At 46.8% G+C, this 15335-nt stretch overlaps 5 protein-coding genes across 5 annotated transcripts; 2 read left to right on the top strand and 3 right to left on the bottom strand.

The window, feature by feature from the left end:
• Positions 1–4524: 4524 nt before the first annotated feature.
• On the bottom strand, positions 4525–6056 carry CCR75_008839 (uncharacterized protein; the record flags this gene model as incomplete). The annotated part of the gene is made up of 6 exons (XM_067966886.1): positions 4525–5034; positions 5094–5319; positions 5377–5450; positions 5515–5645; positions 5711–5903; positions 5979–6056. 6 exons carry the CDS (start codon positions 6054–6056, stop codon positions 4696–4698), a joined length of 1041 nt encoding a protein of 346 aa, XP_067816224.1. The 3' UTR covers positions 4525–4695.
• Positions 6057–6372: 316 nt separating this feature from the next.
• CCR75_008840 (uncharacterized protein) lies at positions 6373–7987 on the bottom strand. The gene is made up of 3 exons (XM_067966887.1): positions 7427–7987; positions 7284–7362; positions 6373–7217 (listed from the first exon to the last, which is right to left on the bottom strand). The coding sequence occupies exons 1-3, from the start codon at positions 7917–7919 to the stop codon at positions 6686–6688; spliced, it is 1104 nt and encodes a 367-aa protein (XP_067817014.1). The 5' UTR covers positions 7920–7987; the 3' UTR covers positions 6373–6685.
• CCR75_008841 (uncharacterized protein) lies at positions 7978–8841 on the top strand (the record flags this gene model as incomplete). The annotated part of the gene is made up of 1 exon (XM_067966888.1): positions 7978–8841. The coding sequence occupies one exon, from the start codon at positions 7978–7980 to the stop codon at positions 8839–8841; it is 864 nt and encodes a 287-aa protein (XP_067817013.1).
• Positions 8842–8857: 16 nt separating this feature from the next.
• CCR75_008842 (uncharacterized protein) lies at positions 8858–12406 on the bottom strand (the record flags this gene model as incomplete). Its single annotated transcript, XM_067966889.1, has 5 exons — positions 8858–11321; positions 11393–11499; positions 11573–11848; positions 11986–12094; positions 12224–12406. The coding sequence occupies 5 exons, from the start codon at positions 12404–12406 to the stop codon at positions 8919–8921; spliced, it is 3078 nt and encodes a 1025-aa protein (XP_067816544.1). The 3' UTR covers positions 8858–8918.
• Positions 11864–15132, top strand: CCR75_008843 (uncharacterized protein). Its single transcript, XM_067966890.1, has 7 exons — positions 11864–12094; positions 12224–12845; positions 12905–13212; positions 13271–13401; positions 13463–14389; positions 14455–14529; positions 14594–15132. The coding sequence occupies exons 5-7, from the start codon at positions 13869–13871 to the stop codon at positions 14931–14933; spliced, it is 936 nt and encodes a 311-aa protein (XP_067817012.1). The 5' UTR covers positions 11864–12094; positions 12224–12845; positions 12905–13212; positions 13271–13401; positions 13463–13868; the 3' UTR covers positions 14934–15132.
• The last annotated feature ends 203 nt before the right edge of the window (positions 15133–15335 follow it).

Here is a 15335-nt window from a genome sequence, read left to right as displayed (position 1 = left end):
AAAGGGTTACCTTTCATCCACCGAAGTGATCCAACAGCAAACGACAATGGTCGTCCTGACTGTAGCTCTCTTTTTTTTCAGAGGCTAATGAGCTCGTCACGTGGTGTGCCTTCATGGCTGCCAACGTTAACGGCTGAAATTGTACTTTAGCACTAGACACAATTTCCTGGTGTCTTACCTCGAAGTCTGTTCTGCGCGATAAAGCGTCAGCCAAGACATTCGACTTATTTGGCTTGAATTCGACTTTGAAATTAAATTCAAAGAAGAATGTAAGCCATCTTGCCATTCTAGGCGAGAGGTGCGGTGAGATTATTGCGGTCCGCAGCGATGCGTGATCCGTATAAACCACAAATGGTTCGGTGCCCAGTAGGTGCGCACGAAACTTAACAAGAGCATCATTTATTAAAAGTAGCGCTTTGTTCTGCACAGGGTAACTCAGTTCCGCGGCTTTTAAAAGCCGGACTGCTTAGAGATGACGCGGTCAACGCCATCGTCATCCTTTTGCATGAGCGCGCTGCCTATTGCAAAATTGCTTGCATCGCAGACAACGCTAAAAAGCTTATTCGCGTCTGGCAATGCCAAGACCGGTGCCTCTACAAGAGATTGCTTCACTGATGTGGACGCATCATCTTGTTCTTTAAACCAAACCCATTCTTCTTTTATAAGGAGGTCAGATAATGGTTTAGTTTGCTCAGCATAATTCTTGCTATATTTATGCAAAAATATAAGCGAGCCCTAGGAATTGGCGCAAACCCTTCACATGCCGTGGGATTGGCCATTCCTTCACTGATTTTACCTTTTCTGGGTCTGCTCGTACAGCATGTGTACATACGATGCAGCCCAACGCACAGGTATCTCAGGGACCCCTATGACGCACTTTTGCCAGTTGACGTACAATTATCGTCCTTCAAAGTCGTCTAAATGACGCTTGTGCGACTCTATTGCGCTCAGCCCACTCTCGGCTCTACTATGCACGAATACATCGTCAAAGTAATGGGGCGCGTAGGCACGGTGTTGACGCATCACGTGAGTCACCACTTGATAGAATGTCGCTGGTGCGTTTCTCAAACCTTGGGGCATCACAAGCCACTCCCAAAGCATACCGCTTGGAGATCTTACCTGCCGTTTTAGCTACATCGGACTCTCTCGTGAGTACCTAATAGTAGCCATCCTTCAAATCCAACGCGGAAAAGATAGTTGAATTCCCGTGGAGTTCAACAAAACATCTTTCCGCGGAATTGGCGTTTGAGCTGGTATGGTCGCCGTGTTCAGCTTATTGTAAGCATGAACCACGCGCCATCCTCCTGTGGGCTTACGCACACAAAAGGTCGAGCTGCAGTGAGGCGGTTTGCTCTCACGCACATGTCCCGCCTTGGCTCGCTTGTCGAAGAATTTATCGATATAGTCGACTTGTTCTTCAGGCAACGGCCATTGCCTGGTCACACAATACTTGGTGCCAGGTTCGAGGTCTATCTCGTGCGCGATGCCCCTATCTGGTGGTAGGCGGCTCGGCACTTCTTCTAGGAACACATCGCGATGTTTCCACAAAGCCTCAAAGAACGGACTTTCTCTCAAGGCATCCCAACCTTGAGCAGCGAACCGTTCCTTTCTGTCTGTTTCTAGGACACTCTCGTCTAGTGTGGACGAGCAACAGTCCACCACGTTCTCTTCTGGAACTGGTGTGACTATTTCGTGGATCTTTCCTTCCTTTAATTCGGCAAAGAAAAGATCCCACGACATCTCCGGGAGATTTACTATCTCCTCGGCAGATTGAAAGACTTGCCGGAGCACCTCAACTGAGGATGCCTCCGCAATTATGTCTTTGACACGTTCGAAGGCCCGTCCTCTTTATTAGGAACTGATCCAAATGTCAATCTTTAGACGTGCCTTCGATCGTCGTAATCTGTCGGGTACTCGTTCGTCGGGTCACCACGACCTTTGACTGGGAAGCGGGTGCCGTTGCTCTCCTGGCTAACGCACCCCTTATAACCGCTCCAGGCTCTAGGCACTGTGCAGGTTCATGCGATGCTTGACTTCCTGTCAGCTTGCCGTCTACTGCCATAGGCTCTCGGCTCTGTGCGGGATACTATGGGACACATGACTGCTTGTCATTGCCCATTTCACTACCCCGGTCTCCACGAGCTGGTTTGGAATTGATGACGTTTGACATCCCGTCAACGCACCCTCAACTGTGTTCGACACGACATCAGTTGCAAACGCCTCTCTCAGGATCAATTCCTTTCCGGTGTCCTGCGAAGAATTCGCAACTGTGCGTGTACGCCAGTCAAACCATGGTTGGTGCTTTGCCAGCTATGGCATGCCTAGGATGAGGTCATACGAACTCTCCATCTAGCACTAACTTCTCTTCATAAGAGAAGTCACTGTGGCTGAAGGCGAGTTCTACCTGAACTCCCTCAGACTTAACGAGCGCGCCGTTCGCTAAACGAACGGTCCCTCTTCTCGCTTGCCATCCTGGAAAAGCGATTCAAACATCGCCGAGCTCTTTCTTAGAGCCGCGAGTTTTACAAAATTTTGTGATGCACCCAAATCCACTAGGAGGGCCATCACCTGATTGTATCCTTGAGCGCTATAGACCTGCAGGGTTGAGGTCCGAATTTTCGAGACCTCAGGGACTATGCTACCCATTTGTTCGACAACTCTGAACTTAGGGGTAGCTTCAGAGTCCGCGTCAGTAGGGCATCCCGCCCCTTCTGCGCTCATGCATTTCTTGACCTCTCAGTGGTCGATGCAGAACTCATGCTTCTCGCACGCTGGTTCTTGCCATCGCCTTTTGGGAAGGGAGTCCTATTGCTGGACGTCTTCGCCCCAGCAGGCACCCTGGCATAGCAGCGAGCCATCGTATGGCCGCGCTTGTCGCATTTATAACAGACCACGTCTGCATTGCCCAACTCCATATAAGTGGCATCTATCCTCTCGGCCGACGGCATATACCAAGCTGTCGCTGAGGCACTGTTGTAGGATTGCTCCTCAACTAAGGCAATTTGGATTGCCTCTTCCATCGTCGACGGCACCTTTCTAAAAAGGGCCTGTCGCGATGGGCCATGCCGTAGTCCGTTCATAAACGTGGGCACCTTAATGTGCTCCGGAATCGGACCTACGGTAATGGACGCCGACAGCAAGCGCATCTCTTGCACATACTCTTGCAGAGATCGCTTCGCCTGTCGCGCATCAAAGAAGCGCGCCTGAAGCAACACTTCGTTATTCGGCGGCTGGTACATGGCGCGAATCTTTGTCCTTATGATCGCTTATGCAGGGAACGCCTTTCTGTCCGCCATAAGCGCCGAGTAAGCCCACTCTGAGACCTTACCGCGCAGTGCGACGTGGTGTACGACACCATCCGGCTGTCGTCTTCGATGAGCTGCGCGACACCGCATTGCTCCATGGCTAATGCCAGTGGAAAATCGTGTGCGCTGTAGTTCTATCGAACTTGGGCGGGTCCATCTGAATGGGCGTTGGCTGATGCAGCCGGGCAGAGATAATCTCAACAGTCCTGTTGAGAGCCTCGCTCCGAGCCTGCTCATGCCTCAGCTCATCCTGAGTCTGAGTGACGGACTCCGCCGCAGCATGGCTCTTTGCCTCGGGCGCGGCTCTCCGCTGTCCGAGCACGAATGCCTCAAACTGCTTCAACTGAGCAACATTTTGCTCAGGAGGACTGCCCAAGAGCCTGGCCACCTCCCGATGATGTTAGGAGAGGTGATGGAATGAGCCCAATCGATATTGAAGCTCATCCCCACGTACACACGCAAAGATGCGTGTCGAGAGAAGGATTTCAAGCGCTACCAAGTGTAGGCGGGCACGTCGTAATGCGGCCACGCTTTACTTAGACACACACCTTAGAACAGCGAAGAAGCGGTTAGACCGTCTTCTCTTGCGTGCAGTGAGGTAGTTGTGGTGGGCGCCTTAGCGACCTCACCCAACGCACTAAGTACTCTAGTAAAGTGTCGTCACGGGAGCGGTGATCCGGCTCCTCGTGCGCACTTACTGAGTAGAAAGCAGTTTTCAAGCTGATTTATATTTAATTGTATTAAATATGGATACCTGTTTTTACCAATCAAAAACGTCATCTCTGTAGATGACACAATTATGTATGGCAAGCGCACCTTTCTAGATATCTCGTGTAACGGATGACGCTAGGCATCATCCCTCCTAATCTGAATGCACCTATGTGCATCACATACACAAGGGCTGTTCACAAATCTGGTGGGTCCAATTACTTTATTTAAGTCTTCCGTTAAGTACACCATGTGCACTTAAGGGGACTATGTAACAATAGGGCAACTTCAGCCCGTTACACGTGCGGCTGTACCGGAAGGGGTGTGTGGTTATACCGGCTCCCTAAAAATGGCTTGCGTTAAGTGTGTTCAAACCTGTTAAAAAGTTGGTAGTGGATAGCCAAGACAAAGACAAAGAGCGCCACAAAAGCGTTATTCATTAACATACCTACGCGAATCGAAACCATTACCTCCAGTAGAGCAGTAGATACACAGAAGAAAAAGACGAAATATTGGTAGTCTGATTCATTACACGCGCTTAGGTAAATTTATATATGTCACTTAGGATATCTTTACCTTAAAAATCGTAAGAACAAGTGTAGCTTGTATTGCACGCGTGCATCATTTTAACTGCCAACATCTCAAATTCTGTCCGCGACTGAAAAATTAAACTTGCGCTTTCTTATGAAAAGGAATGATCCGATCGGTGGAATCCGCCATTGCCACGACTATTACCGCTACAGCCAAAACTAGGGCCCATATCGTCGTCGCGAGGCATGCGCAAGTGGTCAGGTCCTGGGCCTCCAAATGGCATCGTTGGAGCTGGACCACGAAAAGGAGGACGGAAGCTACCACTAGGGCCAAGAGGGTCAATCACTGGACCAAATGGATCAAAACGAGCTCCAGGCACAGGTCCAACAGAAGGATCCCCACGGTGACCAAAAATTGGATGATTGGGGCCCACTAACATATCTGAATCGCCACCTCCTAGACCGGGAGGGAATGCGTCTCCACGGCCCACCTGATTGAGAAAGGTATGAAAAAAGATCATGATGCGACACAAAAAAGACCTAAACGTACCGGAGGAAAACCGGCGGGTGCCGGCAAGCCGTAGCTTCGGCTATCTCGATCAGGCGGACGTTCATAGCTTGGTCGTTCAATTGCTAAAAGCGCATCTTGCTTTTTGGCAGGTCGAATATTTTCAGCAAATGGACTGAACTTGCGACGTAATGAATTTAAATTTCGAAGCAATTTGGCCGCAGACGCTGGGGCAGTAATCTCAACAGAAGCAACAAATTGATCCACTCTTCACAAAAGTTAACTTTGTTAAATGCCTTGCTTGAAAAAATGTCAGATGGCTTACAGTAATTCTATCGAGTGCGTGTGGTCTGTATTGTCCGAGATGTACACCTCAAATCTACCATTCACAAACAAACCCTTGACAATAATGCAATTAATACATCAGCGCGAACGATTTGAGAAGGTTTAATTGTCATCCTACCTGAAAAATAAATCTGATAGAGTCATCGTTCAGGTGGATGTAAGTTGCATTGAATAGCCCGTTGGAACTCTCAGCGTCCCAATTAGTCGGCAGCGTAAATGCCAAATTTGCATCTGCCAATAGCTTGAACCCTGGCACGTATTGATATGACTAGTATCAAAGCCTTACCATCTACAAGCGTATGAGACGTTCATACCGGTTTCAAGAAGCAGCGCGTGGATCGCAACAAACAGCGCATCTTGTGGCTTTTGCAACATTATAGGGTTTTCCTCAAGCTCCACTATGATTGCATCGTTTTTGTCGTTTTCACTTTGTGACGAGCTGGCAGTTGAAGTCGATTGCGTCAAACTGGATGTGCCGAACTCGCTCAGAGCCGTCAGCATGTATGTCTAAACGAATAAAACAATATTGCGAAAATAGCTCAGGCGTAAAGAAATTTATTGTCATAGGTAATGGCGGAATACCCTGAGATTCTCGCTGGAAACAGTATCAATCGCAGCGCGAAGAAGCGCTTGCTCCTGTTGGAGCTTTTCGTCTGCCATAAGAAATTGTGAATATTTCGAAGCAACATAGACATTTATCTAATGTTGCGACTAAACATTAAATCAACTTCAAGATGAATCAACGATCGCTAATTCCGTATTGATCTTAAAGCTTGCTTCAACCACTTAAATTTGTTGCCATCAAGTTTAGAAATGAAGTTTAGCTAGGGCCTTATATATGGTGCTTGACTACAACTTTGCTCAGCAAGTTTGTGAGGAGGCAACCAATTTTGCCACAAGCGCAAGTTTAATATTGGCATATCTATTTCTCCAATTTTCAACATTTATGACCTCGAGGAGGCATTCGCACCAAACAATATATCTGCAGCATTCAATTTAAATATTATAGTAAATGCATTACTGCATTCGTTTATCGACGCGCACTGTCTAAAATTTGATTGCTTACTTCTCACGAACACTTCGATTTTGTTTCGTTTTTTCGCCTGTTATGTGTTTTCTCTATTTGCTTCTTCCAATGAGCATGCAAATAATGCACTCTCGGTTTTTATCCAATAAATGGCATTCAATCCTGGCCAAAGCAGAATCGTTTAATTCTGATGCAAAAAACGGCATCTTCTTTTTAACGATTAAAGCAACTTTAAATTTTACTTCATTCAGCGCTGCTTCTCTTACAGCACCATCTTTCCTGTCTTCCAGTCAACCTGAGGCCACCAAGAAGGTTGGTAAGGAACTGCATGAAAAGACCCATCCTGTGTCTGAAATTTAGAGGTGAATTCAATCTCGCCAAGCTCCAAGTTTGAAGGACGTAGAGTCCCAAGCCGCATCATGGCAACAACGCAATTTAAATTTTGAGCAACGCTTAAAATTGTTCCAACCGTTTTTGCTTCAGCCAAGTTGAGAATCTTGTTCCCAACGCTCGGAGCCTTGGCATGTTCCCAGCCTTTCGAGTCGGCCAAGAACGCACGCAATTCTCCGTGAGATGGATCATCGAATCGCCTGAACGCAAGTTCTGAGATTTTTTTAATCACGTCTGGCCGATCGGAAGGGATAAGTGCTAAAGGAACTAGCCGCTTCCGGATGTTCCCTTTATACTGTGTACGAGCCGTAAGTTCCTGACCAACGTAGCAGCCTTTGCGATACGATATGCCCTGCATCAAGTCAAGATTGCATTCAAGGGGAATTCCGTCCACGATTTCTTCGCTATATAATATGACATTTGTCATAGGTCAGTCGAAGCGATATTTTGCAATACATGAAAAGACCAACCCATTGACGATGCCAAGAGCAATATGGTGGTCTAAGTACGCCGACGTATTCATCACCTCGTATCCTTCTGGCACATTTACTACAATAATTAATAGTTTACAACACTAATACGTGACAGAACTTTCAGCTATATATATTCTTACAAGAACAGTCAGCTTGAACGATAGCTCTCACGCCGAAATACTCTCCACGCGGATCGGCATGAACTAGCGTATTAGGTCCGCAATTAAGGCTCTGTAGGTCAGCTAGCGTCATTAGCGAGGGCACCAGCGCCGTGTCCGCTTCGCCTACCAGAGCGGGCACTGTTGAGTATACTTTAAAGGCGTCTGTCACGTCTTCAATCGCAACCTTCATCCGCAATTTGTAGCGCTTCCAGTGCTTGATTAGTGATATGGATAGCTCCTCGTCGTAGTCAAGCAAGAATGCGTCATCCGACAGCTGCAGTACATTGCAGTCGCCCACGACGCGGCCTTTCGAGTTTAGAAATCCGCCATAAATTGCAGATCCACGGTGCGTCAGGAGTTTCATATCATTAGTTAGTATCGCTTGAATAAAACGCGATGCATCTGCACCTTGCAGCTTTGTCACTCGTCGATTCAACAGCTGCGCCACGCCCGCGCGCCGCAAAAAAGTCATCACTTCTCTGTTAAAACGAGTGATTTATTGTTTCCAAAGTAATTATTGGCGAATCACGATGCGTTATCGAAGGCTTTGGATATCGACCAAGACACGAGCAAGTATGGGAGAGCGCGGGTTTGCCATCAAGTCTGACTTGAATAAGACTGTATGGGAGTCCGAGGAGTTCCCATTGCTTTGCGAGAGTTGTTTGGGTGATAATTTGTATGTTCGCATGATGAAAGAGGCGCACGGAAGTGCATGTAAGATTTGCGCTCGCCCCTTTACAGTTTTTCGCTGGAAGCCAGGCAAGCGCGCGCGTTACAAAAAGACTGAAGTGTGCCAGACCTGTGCGCGCATGAAAAATGTGTGTCAGACCTGTGTATTAGATCTGCAGTACCACTTGCCTGTACAGGTACGTGACGCAGTTATAGCCAAGGAGGAAGGAAGCGACCAATTGGCGGTCAACGTGCCCGAAAGTGACGCCAACCGCGAATGGTTTTCGCAGCAACATAGCCGCATGCTCGAGCAAGATGGAGTTGTGTCAGCCTATGGAAAGACATCGACTTCAGCTAATAATGCATTGCTTCGGATGGCGCGACGTGAGCCGTATTACAAGCGGAACCGCGCACACTTGTGCTCGTTTTACGCTCGAGGAGAATGCAATCGAGGTGACGAGTGTCCTTATTTGCACGAAATGCCGCGCGAAAAAGCCGATCCGCTGGCGATGCAGAACATCTCGGACCGCTTTCATGGCAAAAATGATCCTGTGGCCGTAAAGATGCTTAGCGGACAGAAGCGGGATGAGGCCAAGCCTCGTGGACCACCGCCGACACCCGAAGGAGCCCCCAAACCCAAACCTCCTCCGCTTCCTCCCGGTACGAAACCACCGCTTCCTCCTGGCCCCCCACCAAGCACTGCCAAGATGGCCAAGGCCTTGTAGCCAGCTCTTAATTCATCTATAGTAAAATTAAAGAATTCTCTCAACAATGCCATTGCTGCTAGTGTATTTATCGTATATTAGTCGTCATGTAGTCGAACACCGTAGAGCGTAAGAGCTTTCATACACGCTGCGTCTTGAGCAGCTAATATCGTGCGACCAACCGCACGAGCGACTTGAAAATTATTAACGTAAAGAGCTACGGCGTGTTGCGAGCACGGTCTTGCTTTTGATCTCTTATCATTCTTGGTACTGTTTTCCGTATTCTTTGGCACCAATAAATTATTTTCCGTCGTTGCGCGCGGGAGCTTGATAGTTTTAAATCGGCACGGAATTCGTCGCATGCTTGAGCGGCTCCACTGCGTTATATAATGCATAAAAACCTTGCGAGGACTCAACCACTGGCGGCGTCGAATGGCCTCGGTGAGTCGAGGAAAGAGCAATCGCTCTAAGATTGAGCGAACTTTACCCAAGTCGCCGACATTTTCCAAATAAATCGCACCAAGCGTGGCTTCAAATGCGTCGGCCAGCACGTCATCGACATACAAATTGCCGTGTTCTTTGACGTGATTGCTGATACGAAGAAATTCTTCGTACCCAGCTTTGCGTGCAACAATTGCCAGCTTTTTATTCTTCACAAGCGATGACCGCACTTGCGTCAAAAGGTGTTCTTGGTGATACGGAAACGCATCAACGAGAAATTCCGACGACAGGAGCTGTAACACAGCATCGCCAAGAAATTCAATGCGTTCGTAGCTTGCATCATGTCCAAGAAACTCATCGTCCCCAATATGTGGTCTCTGAAATGACGCATGCGTAAAAGCTTGTAGCCATAGATGCGTATTTGTAATATCAACGCCCGACCGCGCAACAAAGCGACGATGAAGCAGTCTTGTGTTGGTATATTTGCTCCATTTCTTTATCTCCGCACGGTCTTTCTCTACATAATTCTTCGCCTCGGTCATAAGTTCATCTGAAGATAGATAGCACAACTCGCGCAGCTCAGGGTCATGCATGTTTAAAAGCGTTCCAAGAAGTGCTCGGCACGAATCAATACCTTGGTCTTTGTATAGCGCACCCAGAAGCGCTTCAAAGCAGTCGGCAGTAATTTTGGCTTTGATATCTTCGTTAAGCTTGTTTAAGTCGAATGCACTTAGCAACAGTGACCCAAAATTGGCAGTCTTGGCCATTTCGCCAAGATTCCCGTTATTGACTATGTCCACTCGAGTCTGGTGAAGGAATCCTTCGTCAGCGTCTGGAAGCTTTAAGAACGACGATGAGGCTACTAGAAAACTTAGTACGGCGTCACCTAAGAATTCGAGCCTCTCGTATGGGCATAAGTACCGTGAGTGAAATTCCTCCTTGAAATCCCCTGATAAATGCGTCTCAGCGACTTGTCGTAGTTGAGTGGCGTCATTTCCTGCTGCTTTACTAAGAATAGATGATTCGTCATCAAGCAGCATTCTACGCGATCTTTTGAGCGAGTCAAGATTTTCAAACACGTGGCCAAGTCGCACACGAGATCGTGTGGCTTCAACAGTGTTTACATTTTGCATACCGACATCGATGTATGAGCCGTGAGTAAATGCTTGACGAAGCAGCGTCTTGTCCTTAAAAGTTAGATCCATCGTTTCTGCGAAACTATTTAGCAAACTCATGTGCCGCACATACTTAAGTACCATCGGCATAGCACTTCCAATTTCGAAAAGGTCAGTACGCAGACCAGTTAGATGGCATGAGGTCGGCTTGAGCTCTTGGGACAGAATTTCAACCTCGGGGGAAAGCTGTAAGAAATTTCCCTGTTCCTGCCATTTGCGAATCTTCTTTTTGGACTTGGCACCATCGTAATTGCGGGCCCCCTCGCTTCGGTGAGCAATCGCGCGAACAAAGTTCCGCCCATCTTTTGTGCGAACTCCGCGCTCATCAGACGGCAGCTCACTATTTACAATCTCCAAGGGTTTCATAACAAGTTCGTCAATCCGAAAAACCCCGGGTTGGCCGTTGATGCGTGTCGAGACGATGCAGTCCACAAGCTCGCGATGGTCAAACTGGACTAGAAAGTCACGAACGGTATATTTTGCACTATTGTCAAGGTAGTCTAGAATTTTTTGCACCGATAGTAGTCGTCCTACCGCATAACCCACTCGATTAGGCGAATGCAAATCTTCCACATGAAGCAGTGGCTCCTCGTTTACGGCAATAAAGCGTGGGACTAAATGATAGTCACCACAGACTTCGGATGTGTCGCCAGTAGCGTGAGCGGGGTCTGTAAAGACTTTACCAAATAAGTGAGCCGGCTGGATGCCCAAAAGTTGCTGAAAAACGTATCTCTGTAGTAGAAACAGCGAGTCGCAAAATGATCGGTGAGCTTCACCATTTACGTCAGCGTCCATGTCCTTGCTAATTGCCCCGCGCACCGACTGTGGAAAATCTTCTAGAACAAAATGAATTTTGCACATGACACCACCACGCGTGTACTCAAACTGCGAAGAAAACATACTGAGTCGGAATCGAGAACAAATACATGATACAATAAGTAAAGCCGTTCACGCACTCTCGGTATTTCGAAAGGATCTCCGTGACACAATAAATAAAATCCGTCAAAGACGTAAACAGCATTCTCGATCACAATCGTCGTTTGACGTGAGCACCGCGGATTCACTAAGGTAAAATAACAAGCAAGAAGAAATGGGTCAATAAATATCTTCTTGTGCAATAATATACTATTGCTCACTTTCTGCTTCCCATTGGAGACGGAAGCACTTGGAGGCTTTGCAGTGGTAGGATACGCGCAAGCATTCGTCTATCGAGCTTGCTACTTGCGCAACCGATAACGCTTGTTGTGTAGCATGCGAACGAGACGAAGGAGGAATAGACGCTGGAGCTGATGATAAAGGCACGGAAAATGACTTTGGGATTGCATCATTTACTGCTATTGCAGACGTCGGTGTGCTTAGGAACGACGCGTTCTCTATCTCGAGCCCAATTGACACGTCGTCCATCGAAATAGCTTTTGACCAATGAATGGCATTGATAAAAACACTCAATTCAAATAACAAGTTATCTGCATAATGCAACAATCTATTCATCGACCTTTGTCTAATTACACAAAGTATTTGCCCTTCTTGTAGCAGCTCATGCACAAACGGTGACGTAGTTTTTTCTCGCCGCACATGGTGCAATCCTGGAAGTGAACGATGTTCTTAAGACGCTTGCTTAGGTCATTATTTCTAATTTTCTTTCGAGACGGCGTCACCTTTAATAACAAAGCATTCACATGTTTATCAGTTTCTCAGCTTACAGATTTGGCAATCTACGCTGTAGCTTTTGCGCAATATTGCTCTAGATTTGCTGGCTCTCTTGCATACGGTGTCTGTACTCGTACCTTAGACTTCGGAGCAGCCAGCCAAATGGCGTCGCTCAGCAAGTTCGAGGGAAATGGCAACGATGCGCCATTAAGCGCTAGTGGCACGAAGATGGGTGCTGGTGTCTGAGTCGTTGTAGCCAATTTGTTTTGCAAAAATTTTACGGCGCGGTGCATCGCACTCCGCACTTGCATTGCTGCCATTGTCTGACGAATGATTTTTTTCAATCAATTTTAAAATCTATTACGATTTTCAGGATATCGATTGGTTAAATTCATTTGGCATTCTTACTATGACAGACCGAGTGCAGGAAGACATAAGGCGCCAAGTGTGCGAGGCGCAGAATAGCTGGAAGCGGGAGAGTGACAATGAGAAAAAGCGATCAATGCCTTTTGTGACGCTTACGTATGCACAGAGCATTGACGGATCCTTGACAGTCGATAGGGGTGCCTAACTCGATGTTATTCTAGCCTGCACCTGAGTTTACAGTGTGAATCTAAAATTTAGGCACGCCGACACTGCTAAGTGGGCCTGCATCGTTGCAAATGACGCACATGATACGTACGCTGCATGATGGCATTATGGTGGGCGTGGGCACAATACTTGCAGACAACCCTTCGTTAAATGCGAGGCTGGTTAAAGGTGTGCAACAGTTTGATGCAGAACTGTTAAAGCCCGTTTTCTTATAACATACTTCTTAGGAAGCAACCCGCGGCCAATTATCCTTGATACTCACCTGCGCTGCCCATCGAGCATTAAACTGTTTACAATGCCGACCTGTGAAAAACCATTCATTCTGTTTGGCCATGGCTCGCAGGATATAGGTGATTTGAACCAGATATATTCTTCATTATGACTCGGTCTTATGTATTAATGCAAGTGCAACGTGGTGCTGTAGAAATTGTAAAGCGAAAAGAAATGCTTGAAGCGGTTGGAGCTCGAGTTTTGGAATGCAAAACTATAGTTGACAATGACAATTGCATTCACGTCGATCTTTTTGACGCCTTGCGTACGCACTTAAAGAATTATAAGATAGTCACGTTCCATTACTGATAGTCAGATAATAGGTCTGGTGAAGGAGTACGGTATGAACAGCGTTATGGTCGAAGGCGGGGCGGCAATCTTGACGTCATGCCTGCAAATTGTCAAGCACCGACACTTTATCGACCTCGTCGTGGTCACCATCGCCCCCACTTTTGTAAGCTGCGTGACACTTGTCTTTAAAATTGTACTGACTATGCCTTTTCATGTCGTGCTAGATTGGCGGCCTTCGAGCAGTCGGCACGTTGCTAGCCCCCACAGATAGAAGTGGTTCAATCTTTCCGCGCCTACAGCAGCCGTATTACCATGTTCTAGAAAACGACCTCGTCATTCTTGGTCGCATTAAGCAGTAGCAAATAGGCGCTTCTGCGACGCGACGTCATATTGTCCCAGGCATACTGGCGCCCGTTGTGACAGGCATCGCTGCACATCCATCGTCTTTTGCAATTAAATTTGCCAATTAGACGTGTTCATAGGAGTTTCGTCCAATCAGAAGCAAGACAGTATTTTGAATTGGCGAACTCCCGCTTTTTTCAAGGACTTAGCGCAGCATGCCATTCGCACACGTGGTAGAGAAGTCTCATATATTCTGTTGCTCTTTCACCACATAAATCAATTGCTAACATGGCAACGAACGCAACTTCATCAGCTGTAAACTCCGACGTGCACTCAATGCCCACGGGTGAGCACGAGCAGCCGCGGCCGATTCGCCGACTTTCGGTTACCAACGCTAACGCGCTGGCCAACTTTAGCGAACTCGAAGCGCATTTTCGCAATCATCGGCTTGTTGTCTTTTTAGACTATGATGGGACGCTTACACCGATCGTTAAGGACCCTGCGCTGGCACTTCTGTCCCCCATGATGAAGGATACACTTGAGAAACTTCGTGAAAAGTTTATTACAGGCGTAATTTCTGGCCGTTCACTGCGCAAGATTCAGAATTTTGTCAGCATCCCTCAGCTTTATTATGCAGGCAGTCACGGGTTCGACATAGAAGGCCCCAACGGCACCTCTATAAAGAACCAGATTGCAGAGCAATTTGTGACCGATCTGCACGGTGTCCGCGATGAACTGGAAGAACATATTAAAGGAATTGCAGGTGCTGAGGTGGAAGACAATGTCTTTTCGATATCGCTGCATTATAGGTGACACTGCACGAAATAATCGTGGTATGCAGCGTTCAATAAACTGACTTGATCGTAAAAAGTAGAAACGTCGATCCCGCGTTTCGAACGCAAATCATGAATATTGCGCACGATGCACGTGACAAACATCCTCGCATCAGGTTTGATTTGTTTTGGATTGCTGCCTATTCTCAAGAATGATGACGTTATGCATTGCTTGCTTAGATTGAACGATGGCAAGATGGTTTACGAATTTAAACCGAAGATCGATTGGAACAAGGGCAAGGCGCTTCTATGGCTACTTAAAGCGCTTGGACTGGATGAACACGATGATGTCTACACTATCTATATTGGTGATGATGTTACGGATGAAGATGCGTTTCGGTTGTTCCAAGTACAAAACAAGCACAAGGGCGTAGGCATTATCGTCACCGAAGAAAGCTTACCCACTGATGCCTTATTTACTCTGCGTGATACTAGTGAAGTCTGCGAGTTTTTAAATCGTCTGATTGCTTGCGGTGACAACGCTAGAAGCACTCGTAGCAGTCCACACCCAACTGTCTAGAAGTAGCAAATTAAGCGCATGCGCTTGTTTTTCGAGTCAAATCTTAATTTCTTGCATGTGATTTTTTTGCGTTCGTTTGTACACGTGGCAAATTGCTAATTTAGCATGTTATGTCCAGCAATTTATTCGCTTATCTGAAAAATAAACAGTTTAGCATTTTCAAATTCGGACTGTTCGACAAACTTCAATTGAATAAAATTCTACTGATTAAAAATTTAGGTCATTGAACAGACTCCGTAACATCAACAAATTTATTGCTCAAGAACAAGTGTTGCAACCTATCTTCAATGAAAAGGTACTTGAGCAAAGGTATTACCGGACACCCCGTTACATTCATTAACTACGTTTGAACCTGCTGAAATTTCATACTGATTGATCAACAACAAAATATCTGCTTCTTTT

Source organism: Bremia lactucae, linkage group LG4 (genome assembly GCF_004359215.1).
Source record: "Bremia lactucae strain SF5 linkage group LG4, whole genome shotgun sequence".
NCBI lineage: Eukaryota > Oomycota > Peronosporomycetes > Peronosporales > Peronosporaceae > Bremia > Bremia lactucae.
This window is presented reverse-complemented; position numbering and strand designations above follow the sequence as displayed.